The 24,982-nt window shown below is 47.1% G+C and overlaps 1 protein-coding gene across 1 annotated transcript in view; it reads left to right on the top strand.

Moving 5' to 3' along the window:
* The window catches only part of Hunk (hormonally up-regulated Neu-associated kinase), a 95,391-nt gene that overhangs the window by 65,241 nt on the left and 5,168 nt on the right, over nt 1-24,982 (top strand). The window contains exons 5-9 of the mRNA XM_026393590.2: nt 3-130; nt 8,162-8,297; nt 13,123-13,285; nt 17,131-17,214; nt 21,873-21,920. Of these exons, the coding sequence (XP_026249375.1) occupies nt 3-130; nt 8,162-8,297; nt 13,123-13,285; nt 17,131-17,214; nt 21,873-21,920 (559 nt within the window). The remainder of the gene's footprint in view (nt 1-2; nt 131-8,161; nt 8,298-13,122; nt 13,286-17,130; nt 17,215-21,872; nt 21,921-24,982) is intronic.

Raw genomic sequence — 24,982 nt, forward strand, 5'->3', positions numbered from 1 at the left:
AGAGGTGTGAACATGTACGCCATGTTGACGGGGACCCTGCCTTTCACGGTGGAGCCGTTCAGCCTGAGGGCTTTGTACCAGAAGATGGTGGACAAGGAGATGAACCCCCTCCCCACCCAGCTCTCCACAGGTAACTCACCTGCGGCTCTGGATTCAGGGTGGCAGGACCTTGGTTCTGACTGGCCTGAGTCCATGGGTGAAGCGGCATTGTGTCTTGCAGGGGTGCTGTCATGGCTGTCTGGGGCGTGTGAGTGTCTTCCCACTGTTTAGTCTCCAGGGGAGGCTGGGGTTCCCCTCTCTGAGCAGCCCGTCTTCTCACCTCACCTGTATCCTCTCCATTTCCGTTAGAATTCCAAAGCCCTAACTCCTTCCTTCTAAACAAGACACACATATCCAGAGAACCTTCTGTTCTCCACTTGGAAAGTAATTGCAGGCTTTGTTGTTTTAAAACTCTCCATTGTCATCACGTTGGCTTGAAGAAGAGGGTCTGTCATCGTCCCGTTTCCATTGTGTTTTCCACAGTCCGTTCTTGGTTTCAGTCACGTTGTTTTGTTATGGGAGTTTTTGAGCCTGTTCAAAAGCTCTTAATGTATGTGGATGGGTTCAGTGACTTCATTAGACTGACTCATCAGGTGTGTTAGAAAAGTACTCTCAGACTTTGGCTGGTTCACATTTCTGTAAACAGTTCGTATTAAGGTTTGGTTTCTGAGCCTGTGAGTTAGGACAAATTGTTCTTTTGTTTGGTTCAAAGTTCGTATCAAGTTCCTGACCTAAGCTTGGCTTTGGTGATCCTTTAATTGTTCCCTTGGAATCAACACAGCTTCATTGGGAGGACGCTTGTGACACCCCCAACCCCCACCCTGCCTCAAAGTAATTTTTAAAATTCAGTTACGATCCATGGTTAAAATAGCATTTATTTTACTACTGTTAGGTGTTTGTTTTTTTTTTTTTCCTTGAGTTTATAAAGCATCCATGAAGCTGACCTTGAATTCATGCTTGCCCAGTGGAATCAAAGCTGAAATGAGTTCTCAAAGGTCCTTTAAAAAGATTTTTTTTTTTTTTTTTTTTTTGTGATACAGGGGCTTGAACCAGGACCTTGTCTGGGCTAGGCGAGTGCTCTAGCCCCGAGCGGCACCCCAGCCCTGAAGTGAGTTCTTGTATGCAATCATGAACTCAGGCCACACTGTCACCTTTGTGAGGCAGGGTGGAATCCCTGGAGATTGCAAGCTAGTAAAGGAGGCCTTCCATCCTTGGGAAGATATGGTACAGTTCTGTCTTCGAAAAGAAACATTTCTGCTTTGAGAGCTGTTAACTCTTAGAGGTAGAAAATGTGCAAAATGGTGAAGGAATGATTATGTGTACTTTTACAGCTTTCAGAAATTTGGAAAGTGCTGCAAAGCACCATGGGGAATTCTCATTCCTTCATTCAGTGCATATTTCATTGATTCACTTTTTTGGTGAACATGTATTATGTACCAGTTGTGTGCTGGGCACATTCTAGGTGCCAGTAACACAAGAAACAAAGTCTGTGCCCTTATAGAACTTACACTGTATTCAATGAGTAAGGCCAATCAATCAATCAATAAATACACACACACATTTAAATTGTGATATTTGGTAGCTTAAGTGCTTTAACTTAAAATCAGCATAAGGGGATAGAGAGTGAAGGGGATAGTTTTTATTAATAAGATGTCTAAAAAATACTTTTCCTTGTGTGAGCTGAGTTTGTGGCTTAGTGGTAGAGTGCTTGCCTAGCATGTGTGGTGTGAGGCACTGTGTTTGATTCTCAGCCCTGCATGTAAATAAATAAATAAAGTAAAGGTCCATCAACAACTAATAAGAATATTTAAAAAAAAATAATTTTCTTTGTGGCATTATTCCAGATTCACAATTGTAAGAATAACACGGAGAGGTTCATATAGACTTCATTCAGTTTCCTCCAATGGCAGAACCTTGGATAGTGGTAGCATGATATCACTACCAGGAAATTAACACTGATAAAATCTATTGGCCTTATCCAGATTCCACAGGTTTCACAGGTTTTCATGTTCGTGTTGGTGCGTAGTTAGTTCTATGCAATTTCATCACAGAGGTAGGTTCATATTATAGCCACCACAGTGAAGAGATAGCGCAATTCTATCTCAAGAATCCCTTGTGTGGTCCCTGTATAGTCACTACTCCTCCCTCCCTCTCGTTCTCCCTGCCAACCCCTGTCCTGTTCTCCATATCTGTCACTTTGTCATTTCAAAAATGCAATATATGTGCGTGTGTTTATGCATGTGTATATGTGTGTGTGTACGTGTGTACACATATGTGACTTTTTGTTCACTAAGCATAATTCCTTTGAGGTCCATCCAAGTTGTTGCATGCATCAGGACCTTGTTTCTTTCTGATGCCGAGTAGTGTCCCTGGCAGAGATATATCAAGGTTGGTAACAATCACCCACTGAAGGACCATTGGTCATTTACAGTTTGGGGCTGTTATGAGGGAAGCTGCTGTAAACATTCACATGCAGATGTTTGTGTGGATATGATTTCACTTCTCTGGGGCAAATGCCTAAAACTGAAATTTTTGAGTCAATAGTAAGCACATGTTTAGTTTTGTAAAAAACTGCCACGCTCATGTTCAGAGTAGCTGCACCATTTTGTATTCGCTCTTGCAACCTCCATTTATAGCAGCATTGTATAGTCAACGAATGTTGCCATCTCTCAGGGTGATTCGAAAGTGATTCAGATGGTTTGGAACTTGCTTTGACCATAATACAGTACAGTAACAATGTGTTTGCACTGCATGCCTGGAAAAGGCAGGCGGCGCTCACTCTGAATCCCACTGAGAGCCTGAGCAGCTGGAGAACTGCTGATCTGCTGCCTTCTCACTGTATTAGTCAGGATGGGCCAGGTTAAGCTTCAGTAACCATTATCTCCCACTCCCGTTCTTAAGAGTCTTGAGATCATGAAGGTTTATTTCCACTCATGCTATATATCTGTTAAGAGTTGGATCAAAGATTGAAGGGCTCTGCCCTCCTATAGCCCCAGGCTAGTGGAACAGCTACCATTCCAAGATTATTGGTCCATGCAGAGGGAAGCAGGGAAAGAGGTGTTTCACCAAAGGTATTTCACCAGCAATGAAATCTCCTACAGTGTGTCCCTTCCACTTAAACCTCTTAGCTTTCTAAAGCATGGCACATAACTTCATTTAGGAAATGAGGTGGAACAGTGCCACTGTACCGTGTGTATTGAAGGTGGGAAGCCAAAGAGATTTGCCAGATGCCTTAGTGTGAGACACACACAGGCTGTGGCAGGAGGACTGGCAGTTCAGCCTGCTTTCATCATGGGCCTGGGCTGGGCAGCCACACAAAGGCAAGTGGGTTAAGAGCACAAGACAATCAGTCTCATTACTTCAGAGATGTGCCATGTTTTCCCTCCCAATATCCTTGCCCACCTACTAAGGCTGGTTTCTAAGTATTTTTTTTTAATTGGGAAAATTAAATTTTTCTTTAAAAAAGTAAAAAGATGCACACTTTGAAATGTTAAGAAACAGTCTAAAGGTAATTGCAGAGAGGAAATATTGAAACCTTTCCAAGTGCTTTCAGGGTCACTGGAATTGGTGTCTGACTTTGTGACTTCACATGGCTCCTGCTTTGAGCAGAGAGCTTTTTACTTGGACCCTGGCCTCATGTTTCTACAGGACTTTATTTTTTTGACTTGTCAAGCATGAATTGCATTTCTAGATCTGGTTTTCCAGTTAAGGAGTCTGGTTTCCCTTTTCTGCTTTTAAAACTATTGGTATACATAAGGAACTCAACCAGGGCTTAATCCTCTATGCCAAGTGTCAGGTGTAGGGTTTGCCCATGGTTGATGCTCAGGGACTCTATGCTGCTGCCTCTGGAGTTAAAGTGCATGTGTGGCCTGGGCAGACAGCCTGCTCATTCATTTGACTACTCAGGGCTGGGAACTGGCCCTTTGCAGAAGGGTCCAGCACCAGCTGCTAGGTAGCCCCGGGCATCATCTATTGTTTATGGACTGAAGGACTGGGGCTTTGGGCATCAGCTGCTGTCCTCATCGTCCCTATTTTTCCAACCCACTGCACCCCACCTGGTTTATCTCCTCTCCCTTCCAACCAGTCCAGCTCACCTGTACCTGTAACTTCCAGGAAGACCACTTTACCCTAAAAAAGAGTAGTTGCTGTTTATGGAATAACTGTGTGTAGGTGTTTTTCACATTTTTTTTCCCCCACTCAACCTGTGTGTAAGTACCATTATTCCCAATTTACCAACGAGGAAGCTGAGTCTCAGGGGGATTACATCTGCCTGCCTGGCTTCTAGATTTTGCCACTGTATTGTGCTATTTTCATTTCCTTATTTTATTGAGTATAAGATGCCTCCCCTCCCCAAGATTTACTAGTATCTAGTGCCGGGTAGGTCTTTGTGCTTTGAGTAATGTCAATCCAGATTGAAAATACGTCAATTTGATCGTGCCTCAGTAACACACATTTTTATTAATTTGACAGTTCTGTCACTCCCAGTTGTAATGATCATATCTATTTTATCCTCGTCATCTTTTTAGAATCAGCTGAAAGAATTTTTGAAATCTGAGTCGAATCAGCATTGTTATCCTTGCAAGTCCATGAAACCTGCCCCTCATTTCTGCCACCTCAGTGGACACTCAAGCTTCTGGGCCCTTCCAGTTCTCTCTTCTAGATGATTTCCTCTTTCCACGCATTGGCCCTTGTGCATGATAGAGCAGTGACTGCCTTTCACGGCTCAGAAATTTTGCCTCTTTGCTCTTTGATCGTTGCACCCCAGCTGTAGCATTTATAATACAGCCCAAGAGTCACTTCAGAGTTAGAGGGTTCTGTGCCACGGATTCACCGGAGCGAAGTTGGAGAAGTGTTGGCATGGGTGAGGGTGAGCCCATGCTAGTTAAGGTTTCTAAGAAGACTTGACTGTCAGACTCAAAAAATCCCTTCTCCAGGGAGGTGAGGGGACAGCAGCCCTGGAGATGGGGCTCCACTCCACTTGTGTCCAACTGGAGTCACTCCTGAGCCTGACGGCTGCCTCCCTCTCGCAGCCCTTTGCCTAGGCACAGTGACGGCTCCAGAAGGAAAGAGGGTTGTGGCTTGTGCTGTGTTGAGGGTGACGGAGCCCTGTGGCTCTTCCCAACTCTCCCAGCCTGAATGGAGAGACGAAGGGTACAAGGGAGAGAGGTGGCGTGAGGCCAGGCTCACTGTGGCTTTCTGGGATGGTGGGGAATATTTTTAATCCCTTTTGCCCCAGAGACCTAGAGATATTCAAGACCTAACACAAACTCCAAAGAGGTCGAAGGATGCGCTCAAAGTCCTTTTAGGATAGCAGTGCAATGTCTGTGACGTCCAAGGGAATAAAACTCGTCAGCAGAGATTTGAACTAAAATTACTTGGGCTCATCAGCAGTTTGTGAAGATGCAGAGCGCTTGGCTGTGAAAATAGAACAAAAACGCACATCCAGTTTATCCTTAGCTTTTCTGGTTAATCACACTCTGCCAAGGCCTGGCCGTCGTCTGGGAGTGATGTTCAGGTCCTTTGAGGGTAAGCAACAGAGACGTCTCAGAAATCATCCTCCTCAACAGCTCCCCGGTTCCCTTCATCAAGCCCGTATCTTGATCCTTTGACCAGTAGGTGTCCCTGGTTAAGATCCAAATGACTGGGCAATGGAGGGGTGCTAAGGGAGGGGAGATGGAAGGTCCCAAAAGAGGAACCTCTTCTTTTAGAGAGCTGTTTGTACTGAAGAACATTTTAGGAACATTTTATTTGGAGATCCAGCTGTCACCTTTATGACATTAAACATTCCTCGTGATTATTCTGGTGTCTAACATATGTTCTTACCTGCTTCATTCTTAAAGAGACATGACCTTCTGGTGACCTTGTTAGCTACTGGGGAACCCTCCCTGGAGGAGTCACCTGGGGCATGACCTAGCAAGAGAGAGTTCCATTGAATTGATTCTTGTATCACAGAATATATCTTATTTGGGGGGAGATACCAGGGATTGAACTCAAGGGCACTCAACTGCTGAGCCTCATCCCCAGTCCTATTTTGTATTTAGAGACAGGGTCTCACTGAGTCGCTTAGTGCCTTGCTGTTGCTGAGGCTGGCTTTGAACTTGTGATCCTCCTGCCTCAGCCTCCCAAACCACTGGGATGACAGGCATTAAATATTCCTTAATACGTTTTTAAGAATAGCATTAAAATGAAAACATAAAGCTGGTAAGAAAATGAGAATTTTTTATGACTTTTCCTTGCAAAGTGGAGCCCTCGTAAAAAACTGAAAAAATAACTTTGGAGGAAAAGATAGAAAAATTTGGAGACCAAGTAAATTCAGATTATTTTTCTGGGACTTACTATTTGGGATGTTGGAAATTGGATATCATGAACAAGGCTACATAAAAGAATATTTTTATATTGCAAGACATTACAATAATGCTCCCTAAAATAAGAAATATAGAATAAGAAAATGCCGTAATCCCAGAACTCAAGCAAGTCAGAGCATCGTCATTTTGCAGTGATCCCCGGCATTCTCTGACCACAGGTGGACACGCTGCCTGTTTTCAAGCTGAACAGTTTTGCAGTCCGTGACCTTGATGTGCATATATTTATGTCATGTAGTTATCTCCCTTGTTAGAATCTTAAAAGATGCAAATGCTCTGCTTGGAGATGAACTAGCTTCTGATCTCCAGAGCTCAGCAGATAGCAGGTGTTCTATGACTGTTCAGCAAAGACAGACCCAGCGCATTTTAAAAGATGACTTTTGCCTGCGATAGAAGGAAAGGGGGTTGTTGGGATTTTATAGTTTTGTCAACAGTTTTTCATATCCTGTCCGTACACATCATGCTCGGCATGACTAATGTGACTGCGGCAAACTCCTGAGGCCAAAAAATAAGGAGAAACTTTATTGGCATACACTCTGCCCATGCACAAAAAGGAGGGAGTCCACCTGGTCAGCGTGGTGCTTGCTGGAGCTCTGTACACAAATTTGGAATTGAAGATGCGAGTCGCCATTACAGAGCTTACTTAGCACTTTAGCCAGAGTATGTGGCTCTCTGGTGTCACATCAGCCTGAAGAGCTTGACTTGGTGGGCATGGACTCTGTCCAGTCTGGGCACTGCGTCATCTGTTCAGAGAGTCTGGGGAGAAGTGGGCAGCCGTGGAGAACTGTTTAAAAGAAAGGACCCGGGCTGGGGCTGGGGCTCAGAGGTAGAGCGCTCGCCTACCACACGTGAGGCACCGATCCTCAGCACCGCATGAAAATAAAAATAAAGATTTTGTGCCCACCTATAACTACAAAATAAATATTTAAAAAAAGGACCAGAAAGAACTTGGGCTTCTGAGAGCTGGATGCCTGCCCCATGGTAAAGGCCAAGTCTGGGGTCTAATTAGAAGGCCTCTCCTGTCGCTCTGGCTTCCCTCTGGGGTCGAGTAACTCCCCTGAGAGCAGGCATTTTCTGTTTACTTTCTTTCACCCTTCAAGTGTGTAAATACACACTTTCTTGGTTTTTTCTAAACAACAGTAAGAGACCACTGGTTGTGCTGGGAAGCACACAACTTAGGGAAACCAAACTGGTTCTTGCTGTCACATACCAACGTACCAGTTGCAAGAGAGAGAGAGAGAGAGAGAGAGAGAGAGAGAGAGAGAGAGAGAGAGAGAGAGAAGGAATGGGGTTGAGAGAGAGAGAGAGAGAGAGAGAGAGAGAGAGAAGGAATGGGGTTTAAAACCCTATCTGGGTCGGGCACAGTGGAGTGTACATGTAATCCCAGCAGCTCGGGAGGCTGAGGCAGGAAAATCGTGAATTTGAAGCCAGCCTCAGCAATTTATTGAGACCCTGTCTCTAAATAAAATACAAAAAAGGGCTGGGGATGAGGCTTAGTGATAAAGTACCCCTAGGTTCAATCTTTGGTACCAAAAAATAATAATAATAATGAAATAAAACCCCATCTGTCAGAGGGGAGGTGGGGCGGAACTCGTACTCTGTGAATGATTGAGTCAAAGCGCTCCCTGGAGACACAAAGATCCCAGCAGCAGTGGCCTGGGAGGGACAGGCGAGCTGGTGGGTCTCCTGCTGTGACGCTCATGGTGTCTGCATCTGCGTTCAGCCTGTAACTAGCATGTTCTTTGCCAAATGTCTTCCAGGAGCCATCAATTTCCTGCGCTCTCTCCTGGAACCAGACCCCGTGAAGAGGCCAAATATTCAGCAAGCACTGGCCAACCGCTGGCTCAATGAGAATTACACAGGCAAAGTGCCCTGCAACGTCACCTACCCCAACAGGTAATTTAGTGCACACAGAGGGACTCCTCTGGAGAGACAGGGTCTGTCCTTCAAGCCCTGGGTTGTCCTCTGGACAGCAGGTCGCACAGGATTCAAAGCAGAGCCGCCTTTTCGGTGCACAAGAGGAAGAAGACGGGGCCAGCGTGGGTGGTTGTTCAGAGGGGCAAGTGGAGGCTGAAATCCAGGCCGTGAACCCTTCTCCTAGCCTTTATTTAAGGGCCTGTGTCTTTCCTGAGGGGTGCTGCTCTTTAGTTCCCATGAAGGGACCATGTAGACAAACTGTGACGTGTGTATATTAGAGTGTGTGTGTGTGTGTGTGTGTGTGTGTGTGTGTGTGTCTGCCTGGGTCTGTGTGTGTGTGTTTGTGTGCATGTCTGTGTGTCTGTGAGCCTGTGTGCCTGTGTGATCCACCCCCGAGCTCTCCTGCCAACATGAGGCAGACTTCTGGGGAACTTTCCTTCAGACCACCCCTCAGAGGCCTCTTGGTCCTTGATATTTCTTGCAGACCTGAGACTCCACCTTAATGCACTGGGGAGAGGAAGAAGAGGGGGTAGGGGTCACTCGCTTCCTGCTGGGTTTCCCTGTGGACTTCCTGTCAGGCTTGACCTGTCAGTATCCATGAGGAGGGCCCATTAAGGAGAGTTATGGACAGGGATCCACAGCCAGGAACACTCGGAGGCGTTTTGTGTGGCCCAGGCTTCTCCATGCTGGGGTGCTGACTACAGTTTTGAGAACAAGTACAAGAAAGCATGTCCTGACACTTTTTTTTCCTACTCATCTGACATAGTATTAACCAATGTGAGCAAGGGAGGGAGGGGACCCTCGCCTCGGCTGCTTTAGAGCAGACCTGGAGACCACCCGGCCCGATACCTTGCAGGTCTGAGAACCGCTCTTCTTCTTTCAGACCTAGGGAGGCCTGCACATTTGACCACACTTGCATGGGGACCAGAGGACTGCTGATCGAGGGGGGACTGACAGGGCAGGGAAGGAGATGTCCTCTGCGGTCATAGTTCCAAAATGCCTAGAAAATTCTGAAAACACACTTCAGGTCTTATCAGAGCTGCAATGCTGAGTAGGTCTAGACGAACTGAAGGGGGGCGGGTGGACCCCTTCACACCACTTTGTCCACACTACTTGGCCAAATTTACACTTGCTGTGGTCAGGGAGGAGGTGGTTTTGCACAGTTGCCATCTAGAATTCTAGCATTTGGCTCATGGCGCGGTAATTTAGACAAAGTCTAGATTACTTAGGTTACCAAGGGAACCTGAAAATAGATTGCTGTTTTCCAACACCTGCTCAATTTGGGCCAGTATCTGAAACACACACCAGAAATATTACCCTAACGTGAGACAGAAAGCAGAGCTGAGGGGCCGGGCCTCATTACCAATGGATAGCAGCACTCAGGTGTGCTTTCTGTTAAAGGAGGGGGCATTGGTGGCAGCCAGATGAGCCATTAAGCTAATGTAATCACCACCTAAATGAGCATAATCCATCCACCAGCTCCTCAGCTGTGGAAGGGGTGGGGTTGGTATTAGAAATCCAGCCAGCCTCCTCCTTGTTGGCCACATCTTTGTTGACAGAGAGTCATGATGTGGTGTCTTATTTTGGAGCTTTCTCACATTTGTAAACAGGATTTGGTAGATTAAAACTTAAGTTCAAGTTCCTATACTGGTTTTGCCAGATTGATATTTTTAATTTTTTTTTTTTTTCATTTGAACTTGGTCAGAAACACAGAGATGGAACATGTAATTGGTTAAGTAGGTTGTAAACATGGTTAAGATCTCATATATAAACCACCCCCTACCCCCCACAGCTCCGTGTCTTCTGTTTATGTAAGGCCCATTACTCATTTTATACTAGAGTCAAATTAGTGCTCAATTTTTAAGACAGGAAGCCAGAATTCCAAACGGTTTGGGGGAGGTCCATGTTATTTATAGTCTTTATTTTGAAAAATGTTTATCTTTAAGATGAAAATATATTTTTGATACTTACTTTTCTTGTTTTACTAACACATAGATAAAAGGAGAAAGAACATACAATTAAAGAAAGGACTATTTATAAAGTATGGTTTATAGTTTCCCAACATTCCTAGCCCCAGATTTGATTATTTTAGACACTGTCAGTGTTTTCCTTTAGGAAAGGAAGGTCCCAGGTTTTGTATCACTCTTCTGTGAAACCTTCTCCTATAAAGTTATTTGGACTTCTGAATTGGTCTCTAAAAGGAAAGAGGAAAATAACTCTGGAAGTGAATTTTTTATAATAAATGTTCATGCCAATCAGTCCATACATGTTTGTGGGGAGCCTGGCTGCCCCTTAGGTCTAGCACAGACATTTTTTAAGCCACCCTTGCTGCCTCTTGCTGCCTCCCCACAGGGTCCTGGACAGCTCCCCACCTCTCCTTTGGCTCTGGAGATGGGTGGGAGGAAAGGAGGTGATGGGCGATTAAATCTGGTATAAAACCAGATTTAATGAGATGTACTTGGTTTAAATTATACCTCACATTCTGGAACGGTTTGCTATTCTCTGTGTCATCCAAACATTCAGAGATGATACAAATTCAATAACAGATATTGGAGAATGCCAAATATATACATTATTTATTGGAAAATGTTTTAAATATGTATTACTTGCAGTCAAGAAACTGTTGACAGCCTGTTTTAGCAGGCCTCTCCTGTTTTTGAAGACAATTGATATAAAGGGAGCCATGGAGTATCTGCCCCAAGAACATCCCTCTCCACACTATCCCCCATTCCCTGGGCAGTGGCGCCTCACCACCTCCCAGGAACCTGCTCTGGACTAGAGGGTGGGACCCTGTGAGTGTGCATGCAATCGGATTGGCCAGGAGCAGAGCCACGCAAGTGTCGCTGTGATCTGATTGGCCAGGAGCAGGACCACACCCCCACTGCCCCTACCATGCAATTTCAAACAGTGTCACCCTGCGTGTTGAGTGGTTTAGCCAACCACAAGTAGTTTTATATATTTGAACTAACGTTATTAATATCTTTTTTTTTACAACTAGTCGTTTCAACTTCCCTCCTGGCCATTACCTAGAATTTGTAATTTTATAGCACACAGGAGTGAGGAGAAGGGTTTCCTTGTTCTTTGGGCCTGTTTTGTTTTGTTTTTTTTGTTTTTGTCTGGGATGAGGCAGTACCTACTCCCGTCTAGTGAGAGGAGAGCTGAGGTAGGTCACACCTACGGATGGTAAATGATGGTCAGGAGGCAGTTTTACCCTCCTCACCGTGCCAGCTGGCCACGTGGGCTGGGCAAGTGGGGCCCCTGCTTTTTACAATTATAGGTTGCACTGTGGGGTTCCTCTGAGGTTCCATCAGAAATGTCTTCAGACCCTCTGGTGGCAGTTATGGGGCTCTCCGGCCATTTGCTTTAGCCTTCTGCTCACCGAGGGCCCTATTTGTGTCTCTTGAGAGATTTAGGATGATGCACCCCGCACTACCTGCACACAGTGCCTTAGGACCCTCCGCCTGATTTCTTGTGCTCTGTAGCCATTCTGTGTGTCATTGAGAGGGTGTGAGTGTAGAGGTTTAGCCTCCAGACCCAGCCAGGCTGTCCAGGTCATAACTCTGGGGCTGTTCTTTCTGCCTGTGTGACTCTGGGAAAATTACTTCACTGCTCTGGGCTTTGGTTTTCTTCTCTGTAAAATGGGCATGATGATGGAATCCACTCACAGGACCGTCAGGAGGACTAAATCAAGTTACATTCTCTCTCTCCCACTGGAATGTCAGCTCCAAGAGGCAGGGATTTGGTGGGTGGGTGAGTGAATGAGTGAATAAGTAAATGCCCAGGATGTCTTAAGCCTTCTGACTTAGTGAGTTTTTCACAATACGCCTGTGATGAAGCTTTGGCTTGTCTTCCTCTGAGAGCACCCCACTTCCCAGCTGAACCCCTGGTTCCCTGCTGTGAACTTGTGAGTGTTCACTGGCTCCTGATCCTGGTGTGGACCAGCTTCTGAATACCTTTATTTCCCATCCCAAAGACCAGGTTGAGTGTGGGCTCCACCCATGGGCAAGAAATACATTTTACAGAAAATGTCTATTTGTAAAGAGACTTGGGAGGCAGTTGGAGAATTTGAATGTGATTTGGGTATTAGAGGATACTAAGGAATTATTAAGACGATACTAAGGGAGCGTGATCCTATAGGGGATATTCTAGGGGAGGTTCAAAGACATACACTGAAAGGTTTAAAAATACAATGTTATGGTGCCCGTAATTTAAAATACCTTGGCAAAAAAAAAAAGTGAGTGAAGCAAGTGTAGTGAAATGGTAATTGTTACATCCAGGTGATGGTATGACATGAGGCAATTATGGTCATCCCTCTGTATCTGGGGGGACTGGTTCTAGGATCCTGCCTCAGGACACCAAAAATCAACAGATGCTCAAATTCCTACGCACAGTAAAATCCTATAGTTTTTGTTTATAACCTATGCACATCCTCTTATATATTTGAAACACCTGTAGATTACTTATAATACCAAATACAACATACACGCTATGTGAATAGTTACAATATTGCCTTTGTTTAGGGGATTGTCACAAGAAAAATGTCGGTTCACGTTCAGTACAGAGAAATTTAAAACATATTTTCCATCTGTATTGGTTGAACCTCACGGGTGGGGAAGCCCTGGATCTGAAGGGCTGACTGTATACCGTTCCCTTCACTTTCCTGGATGCATGAAATTTCTCACAGTCAGGTGGATGAATGAACCATTAGACCTGATTGTCCACAGGGGGCCTTTGGGGCCAGCTGTGCCGCCTTGTTTGTGAGCCACTCTGTGGAGAGGTGACCGCTTGTCTCTGTGCCTCGCAGGATTTCTCTGGAGGACCTGAGCCCCAGCGTGGTGCTGCACATGACAGAGAAGCTGGGCTACAAGAACAGTGACGTGATCAACACGGTGCTGTCCAACCGTGCCTGCCACATCCTCGCCATCTACTTCCTCTTAAACAAGAAACTCGAGCGCTATTTGTCAGGGGTAAGTGGGACCCTGCGGGAGGTTTGTTTCTGTCCAGCGTCGTCGCCCAGTTGCTGACACTTGATCCCAGCTACTAACTTCACCTGATGCAAAGCTGAGTTTCTAGTTGGAGGGACAAAGGGGTAGCAAACCCTGCTTCTCAGGTAGCGCTTTTAACCTGAGATTCTGCCTGGGCAGAATGGAGAGGGGTTCCAGCCTGTTTTCCTTCAGCTTCTCAGTTGCCTGTTTTTCTTCTGCCCCAATAAGGTTCCCCGGGTTAGAGCTGTTGAGGGCTTCTCTGGTCATTAAAGTTGGGGAGAGGACCCTCTTGGGCATTCATCCATACAGCATGGTATTTGAGAAAGCCATGACAGCCCTCTGTCATGTATGTTCTACTGAACACATACAAATTTTTCTCCTTGTCATTATTCCCCTAAACAATACAGTATGACAACTAGTTACATAGCATTTATCTTGTAGGTAGCCCAAGTAATCTAGAGATTCAAAGTAAATAAGAGGGTGTGCATAGGTTATATGCAAATTCTACATTGTTTTCCATAAGCATTGGCAGCTTTTGTATCCACTGGGGGTAGGGGTGGGAGTCCTGGAACCTATTGCCCGAGGACACTGAGGGATGCCTGTAGTGACACTCACTTCTCCAGAAAATAAGAATGAAATTGAGCTTCACTAGCTTGACCCTGTATCTTCGTGCAGTCTGGGTGTCAGGAAGTTCATGCCTGGTGTCATGTGTCAAGTGCGTTTGGTGTCCTGTACCATTCTGGCCACAAGCAGTTCATATTGTGCCTGGGAAGGAGAGCTGATGTGCTTCGGCATCTAGTTTTGACTAAATCATCTCTTTCCAAGTTGACAATGACTTAAACTATTTCTACACCTAAAATGGATCTAAGACAATAAAGATCCTGTACCAGACTACCCCTGCTTCTATTCAGCTGGGTTAGTGCAGACCAGATCTAACAGGAGGTCAGTAAAGAAATTCAGCATTGGTAGGAAGCCCATCTAAGATTTGATGGAATATTTGCTTTCATGAAGGATTACCTTGATGCTGTGTATGTGGCACCTGGCGATCTGATAGAGTGCAGTTGTCTCTGTTGGGACACCATTTAGAATCTAGATGGTAAGAATAAACTTTTAGAGCTTTCTCAGTGCTATTGAAAGTCACATGATAGCCCAATAATGTCACAAAATTCTTCCAAGGTTTAGAAACTTTTTTGAATATTAGAGCAAAAGATGAAAATCCATCTGCAGCTGGGGAATCCATATTCTCCCTGCCATGGCAGAAATGACCAAAATACTATCCATAAGGCAAGAGGGTCAGTTTGTCTCATTAGCGGATAGATTTGGGAGATGGCTAGAAAACATGGCTTGATATATGAAGGAGCTCTACAGAAGGTTTGTTGAACAGTTGGATGAAAGTACAGATGTTTCCAAGCTGATTCAGCTTCAGATAGTTGCTAGATTTTGCTTCCGTAGGGAATTATCCACAGATTTTTTTTTTTTTTTTGATGAACCACCAAGAGAAGAAACATTCTCTACAGTGAAAGGCATTTCAAAATGAGAACGATGTTTTATGGGTGTAAAATATGCTCTGTGTAAGCAGAGAATCTATTCCACTGGGAATAGATTTGTAGCTTTGAGGTTGCATTTCAGTGTTGTTGCATCACTCATAGGAATCTACTGTAGGAAAGGTGTCAAACCCAGAAAAATAGGACTTTTGACACTTAGTGCACGTATCAGTCCATTTTCTGTTGCTGTGACAAACTACCTGAGGTAGTTTGTTCATGGTTTTGGAAGCTCAATGTTCAAGATCAGGAAGCTCCGTCTGCTTGGCCTCTGGGAAGGACTCCCTGGCTGTATCACAATATGGCAGAGAATAGGAAAGAAAAGTGACCACATGGATAAAGGCCAAGTATGTTGGATGGCCTCGCTTTGTAACTGCCTGCTCCTAGAGTACTGCCTCACTCCATAAGATAAAGTCTCCAATGACCTAATTATCTTGCACTAGGCTCTGCCTCTTTAAGGTTCCACCACCTCTTAACTTGACCACGTGGAGAAACAAACTTTTAGCACATGAATTTTTCACAGGTCATACCATAGTTTATGATTTTATATTTAGGATTTTACTAGGTGATACGGAGAGATTAAAAAGATCTCTGTACCACACAGTGTTCCTCTATTCTCATCATGAGCAATTTAAAAGACACGGGACCTGAAGCTGAATCATATGCTCCAAATTTCTTTTATCTTATCCTTTTAAATTCCTATTGCATATTTTATAATGCAGCTGATATATTAGTACAGTGGTTCTTGCTTATGATTGATGGCTGAATGTGCATATTATCTACGTCCCTCTGTATACTTTTTCCACTCCTAAGGGCTCACAGTGATACCCTTTGGAGACCACCATGCTAGAGAGGGCAAAAGTTTTCAGATGGTTCCCAAGTAAGAGAAGAGTTAACACACTGATTTTCTTTTTTAAAGAGACAAGTGTTATTCGAAAATCAAGAAGGATTTTCATGAAACTAGCCATATAATAAAGTTCATGATTTCATGTTTTATGGGATGACTGCCGCTTCCCTAAGTTAACAGATCCAAACATTCTGGTTTTTGAGTGCTTTACCAAGTAAGATGGGAGAGGTGTTCATTTTTAAAATAGTTTCCTGTGGCTACTTTCACATTTTCAGATTAAAAAAAAAATTGGTCATTTGTGCACTTGTGAAACAATTACATGGTTCATCTGAATCAAGAAAGCTGTTTTGCTGAAAGCTCTTGATTCGTTTGGGTGTTTAGCTTTTTGCTACGCGTCTGTCCCTCTGCTTTGTCTAGACTTGGAGTGTCAAGTGTTGCTGGGCATGGTTTTGTCTGCTGAGAACATTCCCTGGAAACTCAGCTGACAGTTCAAACAGGAGAAGGTTTTCATTTTTTTGTGTTGGTTTCACATTTAACCCTTCAGTTGTAGGGCATGCCTGGTCTGATAATCCAAACTGTAGGCAAGTGGCTGTTTTTAATCCAAAGTGAATCAATCTCTACAGACAACTACGGCTGGCCTGCTCAGGGATTTCCAGAGGTGGCTAATTTAATTGCACCATCCCGGTTACTAACCTTATCAGCCAATTACTAACCATCCACATATAATTTTTAAAATCTAATCCACTGAACTAAAAAGTAGTATATGATACCTTAATTATTTCCCCTTTTCTTTATTTTCTCTTGGCTTCTTCTTTTTAAAACGAGGAAGCTAGAGAGTCTGTAAGGGCACTCTTGATTTGTCTTCCACTCCTAATCCATGCCATCATTCTTCTGCCTTCTCCACTTTCATATTGATTGATTGATTAGCTAATTAGTCACTTAATTTTCTCTGTCTCCAGTCAAAATTCCACCTTTATCATCTTAGGTGCAGTTATCCATCTTCTTCTTTAAGGCACAGGATGAATTGCAGTGGCTTCCCTTTGGAGGGTTATGCTGTGCTAAAGTAAGCAGACAAGTGAGATTTAGACCCCATTCAGTGCTTTCCAAAAGATAAGTTGTTTTGCCTGCTCACCCGTTTGGCTTCTGCTTTCCAGCCTGGAGCAATCGCTGTTACTCAGATGAAAGAACCCAAGCCCAGCAGTGGGTAGTGACTGGAGGGTCACCGGCCCTTTGCTTCAGAGCCCATAATAAAAGCAGCCGCCAGACCCTGGGTCCAGTCCCCTCCATGCTGCGTCCTCGGATGAGACTTCACCTTGCCAAGGCTTACCAACCATTCTTGGCACTGTCCCAGACAAGCTCTGGTTTAAAAATGAATGACTGCTTAATGAATGTTTCCATTTCTCAGACTTAAGCTCTGCTTTTCTTCCCTCTGCTGGTAGAAGTCCGACGTCCAGGACAGTGTGTGCTACAAGACCCAGCTCTACCAGATCGAGAAGTGCAGGGGCCCCAAGGAGCCGTATGAGGTGAGTGGCCCAGAAACAAGTCCAGACGCCCTGAGGAAGAGGGGAGGGTGGACAGGAAGCTGGTTACTGTGGGACAAGAGGTACCAAGAGACGGACACCTTGTCACTGAGCCCTTGGGAATTCGTTTGCTGGAGCACCACGGCCCAGTCCCCATGCTGCAGTCCTCCCTGTGGCCACATATCAGAGTCACAGGGAGCATTTAAACATCCGGGTGCCCAGGCTCCGCTGCAGAAAATTATATCTAATCTTGGGTCAATGTATTTTAAAGCTCCCTGAATGATTCCAATGAGCAGTCAAGGTTGGAAACCCTTGTCCTCGCTCCAAAAGGAACAAACAAACAAACAAAAAGACAGGTGCCCAGAATACAGCCGGATGCCAGGAGAGAGCAAGACGAGGAGCAGGGAATGTTCCGGAGGACAGCAAGCTTGTCTAGTCAGCTCTGTGGTGACTTGATGCCGTGGAGAACATTCCTGAGGGGAAACACCAACGGTTAATTTCAGAGTAAAAATTAGTGTCCCACGGCAAAAGGTTACAGCCTCCAACCCCACACCCCCAAGGCCAGGAGCACAGGACTGCCCTCTTTTCTCCGTCAAGTGGGCTCTTCTTTCTCAGTTTTTTTCCCAGGGAACCCACTCCCACTCTCTCTCTCTGAAAACCTCTGCCATGTCCCCTGTGTCCCTGTCACAGGAACCTGTCCTGGGACACTCAGGAATTCCCTCATGGGATCGTCCTTGCCCGGCCACTTCCCGTTCCTTTCCCTGGTTAAGTTTTCCTGGTCCCCCGAGTCCCGCACGCACACTGCCTGCGAAGGATTCTCTCTGGGGCTCACTGGGTCTAGCTGTGCCCAGGACGAGATGATCCTGTGTGAATTGGTGGGAGCTTGGGACAGGGCTCATCCCCAAGCGCCGGGCCAGGGGCGATGGCATGGCTGCCCTTCCTATAGAGAGCGAGGGGCAGAGGGAAGGGGCAAAGACGGTGACGAGGAATGGCCAGGGAGGAGAGGCAGGGGGGACCCATGTCAGGGAGACTGTGGCATGGAGAGGGTGGCATGCAGACCTGAGCAGAGCTGGCTGGGCAGTTAACGTCCAGAGGGTGTGGGGAGGGCCAGCCCTGTGGAAGTGGAGGAGGAGGAGAGTGATGGCGTGGGTTAGGGGTGGCTAGACGGTGCGCCTCGGGCTCTGGGTCAGGCTGCTGGGGTAGAGGAGAGCGAGGTGGCTTGGTGGAAGGAGATGCAGGGCCGGAGGCGGAGCCGGGGCAAGCCTTGTCCCTGGGCTGATGCCTCCTTCATCTGAGACCAGCTGTGGGGCACAGGACGACGGGGTGGAAGGAGCTTTTGGAGGGTGGGTCCTGCCTGGCAGGGGCTGAGCCACCAGCTCCCACGTGGCCGTCGGGCGGAAAGCGGACGATCAGGGATGTGTGGGGACTGGAGCCCCAGCCCCCTGGCCAGTTCCTACCACCTGTGACCTCTCTTGCCTGGGTGAAGATGATTCAAATCTAGTGTGCCCAGAAGCAAGCTGTCCTCCCACGCATCCTCACGGCAGCCTGTCCTCCCCAGGGACACGGGGCAGAAGCCTGAAAGACCTTCTTCAAGCTTTCTCTTCTTTTCCTTATCCCCAGAGCCAGCCCCTCGGCTGATTGGGCTCCTAAGTCTCTCCTCTGCTTTCTTGTCCCTGTCCCCCGCCTGGTCCCAGCCTCTGCCCTGCCCCTCTGCAGTCTCCTCCCTTGTTCCCTGGGTTCCCCGATGGCTGCCCCCCACCCTCTTACCCACACAGCAGCCAGAGGGAGCTTTCACCCTCTGCTGGCATCTTGTCAATCATGTCACCCCCTGCTTGAAGCCCGAGGGGGGTCCTTCTCCTGGAAGGTGGACCCTTGGCGGGGCCCTCTGTGTGGGTCAGCTTCTGCCTGATGTCCCAGCCCCCTCCCCTGCTGCTTGCTCTGTGCCTGCCACCCTGGCCCTTCAGGCTCGCTGTGCCTCCTCTGCCTGCCAGGGCTGTGCACACACTGTTTCCTCTTCTAGAAGTTTCTCCCCACCCCTCTTTCCCAGCCAGCGTCCATGTATCCTCAGACCCCAACATGAGTTCAGCCCCCCACAGACCCCTGCCGTCCCCTGATCTCTGTCCACCCTCCTCGGCAGCTGTCACTCCACATTCTGCATTCAGCTGTTCACATGAGCAGTTTTTCATTTGTTTGGGGATTATTTGGTCAATGTCTCTGTCCCACTCTGGACTGAGTTCCATAAAACAAGGATCAGGTCAGTATCTCTGGCATCTACATGATGCCTGGCATCTAGTAGGTGCTCAATAAATACTTGATAAATGAATAGATCAGAGAATCCAGGGAGCCTTGTCCCAAGTCTTGGGAAATGGGTAGGACTGGGGAAAGCAGCTGGAGAAGGTGGAAGGTTTCGGGTGGGACACCCCGCGGATTAAAGTGAGGGGCAAGGTGTGGCCCATGAGGCATTATCACCACCCGATGGCCTTGTCTAGAGGCAGAGTGGGGCCTCTCCTGGTCACCCGCCCTATGTATGGCCCTCAAGCTGGAGTCCGGGGGATGCAGAATTAACTGGTAAGCTTCCCTGCCTGTTGGTTTGTGTTTAATTCAAATAACACTGCAAACTTAGCTGCAGCAAGTGCCCAATCTACGTGTCCTGAGCAGCCCCGGGTCTCCTTGCTGATGCCCTTGGCGCGATCCTCAGCCCCAGTGTTTGTCTGAAAGTGCCAGAATCCTGATGCGAAATGGCCTCTTCTTTCATTCAGAGCCTTTTTCTCTGGTGATTACTTCACTTGGCCCAGAGACACATGCTGAACGTTTTAAACATTTGTTGAAATATTGAACGGTTAGGATTTAAATAGGAACACTAATGGGCAAACAGCATTTCAATTTTCTATGATCCATTTGTTTTCTCCAAACGGCAGCGATACTTCTGCTAATTAGATTACAGGCTATTACTAGATGGCACAACTTGTCTCGGTTGGAGCCTAGAAAGTGGAATGGGGCTTGTTAGAAAAAGCCTTCAGAAGGTCTGAGAGGATCCAGCCTTCCCGGTGAAGCCACTCACAGCCGCGGGCTCCCACCAGTTAGTTGTCATTGGCTGGCCCAGGAGGAGAGGTCACCCTGCATGGGTGGGGCAGGGCATGGGGACAGGGAGCGTGGTGGACAGAAGTTGCAGGTCGTGTGCAGGTGACTGGGGTGTGACTCAGGGTCCCTGTCCCCCAAGGATGTCATCAGGCTCTGTCCCTGAGTACAAGAATGGCCTCTTCTTTCCTATTCATTCCAGTTCTTTTTCTCCTAGGAGACAAATGAGCTGAATTGAATTTTAAAAAAAACTTCCCCCTGGGGATTCCAGTGCTGTGATGTGAAGACTTACCCTTCCATTTCTTCTTCTTGTGGAAGGCAGAGATTGTATTTGTAAAAGTGGGACGTGTATTTCACCTGAAAACACCTGTGTGTGTGTGTGTGTGTGTGTGTGTGTGTGTGTGTGTTTGCCTGAGCAGCCCTGAGCAGAACCCTCTTCCTCAAAAGGGGACTGTAGAGGACAGAGCTTAGGTTGAGGTGGGGCTGCGGGCAACATTTTTAATTTTAACTGGTTGTTAAAGCTGTGTGGAGCCCAAAGTCAGTCTTGTTAAAAAAAAAAAAAAAGTAGTGTTGCTTCATAGAAAACGTGAAACGGAAGTAGGAGGTCTTCTCTACCATGCGGCATTGGGGTTTTGGAAGAAAAACTGTGCAGGAGGGAGGGGAAGGGCTTATGGTGATCCAGCTGCTGTGACAGATCCCTCCCCTGGGCGGAAATGCATTGCCTCTGGTTCCAGAGGCTGGGAGGCCAAGGTCAAGGCGTCGGTCGGGTTGGTTCCTCCTGAGGGCGACAAGGGGGATCTGCTCTGGGCCTCTCTCCCTCGGTCAAGCTCCAAGACCTGCTGGCCGTCTTGGGCATTCCTTGGATCGCACATGGCCACCGTGGTCTCTCCCATGGGGTCCTCCTCTTCTCATGAGGACCCCACTCAGATGGCAGCAGGGTCCACCCTAATAACCCCATTTTAACTTGATCATCTCTGTAAAAGTCCTATGTCCAAATAAGACCAGATTCTGGGATCCTGGGGGTGAGAACTTGAACATGTAGATTTTGAGAGGGTGTAACTGAACTCCCAACACGCACTCGAAGTTTGAAGGTGAATGATTAAACGTTCACTTCGTGTTCACCTCAAGTCTATGTAACTTCTTAAAGTAAAGTTTGGAACCAGGTCAAACAAGCTGCGCTGTGGGCGCTCAGGTTGGTGATTCCTTCTGGGGACAGAGAGGCTGGGAGAAGACAGGGGGAGACCCTCCCCGCTGCTGGCTGGGTTGTGGTTCTCGACCTGGCCACCATCCCTGGGGGTGTTTCTGCTGTTTAAGAAACGAGCTGCTTACCTCTTTTCGGAGCCCTCTTTTGTTCTTTGTCTCAGCTTTTAATAAAAAGTTTACCTAAACAATTTTTCCAGCGCTTGAATTAGGACATCTGCTGCCTACTGCCACTATGACTTAGAGATTGAAATTTTTTTTCTATAAACGTTGAAATGAATAATATTCAATCAGAGCTATAGGGGAAGTTGTAGGGAGGAGGGTTTAGGGAATAAATAGCAGATACAGCTGCTTCAATTCCTGAAAAATGCTGCTTTTTACAGGCCTCCCTGGACACCTGGACCAGAGACCTTGAATTCCATACTGTGCAGGTAAGAGCATGGTGGATTCTGAGTAATTAGTCAAGGTCCCCTGAGAGGCAGACATATCTTCTCTCTCTCTCTCTCTCTCTCTCTCTCTCTCCCCCCGACACACACACCCACACACACACACACACACATTTGGGGATATATATGGGGGGGAGGGGAAATTGAGATGTATTTTAAGGAGTTGACTCATGTGATTCTGGCCTGGCCAGTTTGATATCTGCAGAGCAGGTCAACAGGCCTGAGACCTAGGAGAGTGGGTGCTGAGTTTCAAGTCTAAGGGCATCTAGAAACAGAATTACATTTTCCAGAAGACCTCTTTCTTTTTTTCTTAAGACCTTTAACTGATTGGATGAGACCCACCCACACTATGGAAGATGATCTCTTTGCTTAATATCTGCTGATTTAAATGTTAACACATCTTAAAACTGCCTTTGCAGGAACATCTAGTCTGGTGTTTGACGGAATAGCTGGGTACCAAACTTGACTTAGCCAAGTTAGCACGTGAAATGAACCATCACATAAGGGTCCCTACAGATTCCTCAGTCTCTGCCCAGGACAGCAGACACTCTGCATGCCTGTCCTTATCCTGGATTGACCTGTTGTGGGTGGGTTTATCTGAGTCCCCTCAGATCGGTGCTTTCTATGCTGAGCTGAGATAGTTTCATTGTCTTGCATGACCACACCCAGCTGTTCATGCCTGTTTACTGTATATGGAGCGGGGTTTGCAACAGTCTAGCGTTTCCTGGCTTGGTGGCCTAATTTATGCCCCAAGTCCCTTTTATGAATTCACTCTTGCTTTTTTTTTTTTTTTTTCCCCCTGTGGCAAAGCCATGCTTTCCATTATGTGATGAGCAGCAAGGAACCCAAACCAACCAGCCAATGCCACGTGGGCCCTGGGCCATCCCAGGTGGTAGTGGTCACACCTGGTTCTGTTGCTCCCAACAGCTGGTTGAGGCTGCCCGTCAGAAAGCTCCAGAAAAGCCCCTGGTGAGCTGGACCTCGTAGTCACTCAGGAAGGCAGCTTTGGCCGGCTTCAGCCCACAGGGCGCTGCTGCCAGAAGCGCTGTCGTAGCCTGTTTTCAGTTTCCCAGGCAGCAGCTCCTCCCCAGCCTGGGGTGACGGGAGGCTCCGAGCATCCATCCATCCGTCTTGAGCATCCATCGGTCTTAAATCGGTGCCTTTGCTGTTCAGACAGTGAAGCAGGTGTAGTGGGGCGGGACCACACTTTCTGTTGCAGACTGGGAAACACTTCTCTCAAGGTGAAGTGACTTGCCGCAGGGTCACCCAGCAAGTTATAGAGAGGACCAGGGATAGGTTCTAGATTTCCAGACCGCCCGGCTGTCGCCATGGCTGGGATCCTGAGAGCTCCAGGAGCCTGGAGTCATTAAAAAATGGCTGTCACGCCCCCAGTGGTACTGCTGTAGGGGAAGAGTCCAAGGGGGCCACCTCTCTGGAGCTCAGACCTCAGAGGAGGAGGACTGGGCCTCCTCCTCTCACTGGCTGCATGAGCCTACACAGGTCTTCCTCTAGAAGCCCAGGGGACCATCACCCCCATTTCCTTTCCCCCATGAAATAATACAAGACACTAAGAGTGAGGGACAGATAATCCTTATGGGCCCATATTTCCCCATCGTTCGGTTTCGTTGATGTCCATGCACATTTCTAGAGGGTGCAAACAGTTTCTAGAAAGCGAGAAGCTGTATTGTGTGTGGCTTGCATCTGGGGCTTCTCTGATCTGCCATGGGGGTGCAAAGGAGATGTTCTCAGAGCCAAGAGCTTGAAGCCCTTTGCCGGCTCCCAGGCCCCCATGGGTGCTGGGGAGCAAGGCCAGGGAGAATGGAGGGAAGCCAGGTCACCACAGGCTGCAGCACTGCTGGGTAGGGAGCATGCATGTGAAAGGGGGAGTGTAATTAGTCCCTCTGAAGATCTTTTCCTGTTACATAAGGCAGTTTAGCATCCTGCTCCCCAGGAAGTTTCTTCTGGAGAAAGTAGGCCATGCAGATGCAAAGGTAAAATTGGGCGCTCGTTGCAGTTGGTGACCTGCTCGGAGGGCAGTGGGCGCAGCTGGTTATAAACAAACACGTTGACTCTGGGCAGTGACCCTTTTGCATGGGCCGATGCAGGGTTTGTCCCCCTCGGGGAGTGGTCAGCAGTGAATTCTTCTTCACGTTTCCTAGAAACCAGTTACTATGAAATCACTGATTTTGTTTCGCCTGGGGAAGGATGTTCTGGGGGGTTGGAGACGACATGCCAGGGTGCAGGATCCTGGGGTCAAGTGCAGCAAGAGCGGCCTTAGCCTTTTTCTGTCCAGCAGTGAAGTTGCCCTTCCTTCTGCCTCTGTAGAGGTCTTTCTGCTTGTGGTCACACATCCCTTGGTTACAGGAGAACTTTGGTCTCTCAGGCCAACCTTGGTCTCCTTCCACAGCAAACTCTCAGGCCTTGGATGCCTCTCGGTGCTACGGAACTCGATCCGGGTGGCGATGCTGACCCCAGAAATGTTGTGATTGAGCTTTAAGATTTTGAGACCCCAGGAGGGTCGGAAAGGAGCTGAAGTGGACCCCTGTCACCGCCAGCAGCTCTCTAGACACGGGGACACAGAACAGCTTGAGGGAGGCTTTGCTGATCATTTTAAAAAACAATCCCCAAAAGGGTGAATGTCGTTTGATCTTTTCTATCAAGTATTGTTTCAAAAACATATCACAAAAGTACATTTGGGGGTTTTTCCTTCTTAAAGTAGAAATGGCGAGTTTCATATAAAAACAGAGAGAGCAGAGCAAAAGGAGGAAGTTCTGCCCGACTTTTCAGGTCGGACCAGTCGTGCCCCCTTGGATCCTGGGTAGGAATGTGTGTGTGAAAGGATGTTCTCCTCTGCCTTAGAGGAGGCCTGCCCTTGTTTCACGGAAACAAAGGAGCAGAAAACAATTAAAAATTGCGATTGTCCTCTGCTGGCCTTGACCAGGGTGACCTGGAGCACATGGTCCCCTTGGTAGCTTCCCCCGTATCTTAATCCATTTTCTGCTGCTATGACAGAATACCAGAGACTTGGTCGTCGTTAAAGAACAGAA

The sequence above is a fragment of the Urocitellus parryii genome, chromosome 2 (genome assembly GCF_045843805.1).
Source record: "Urocitellus parryii isolate mUroPar1 chromosome 2, mUroPar1.hap1, whole genome shotgun sequence".
Classification (NCBI taxonomy): Eukaryota; Metazoa; Chordata; class Mammalia; order Rodentia; family Sciuridae; genus Urocitellus; species Urocitellus parryii.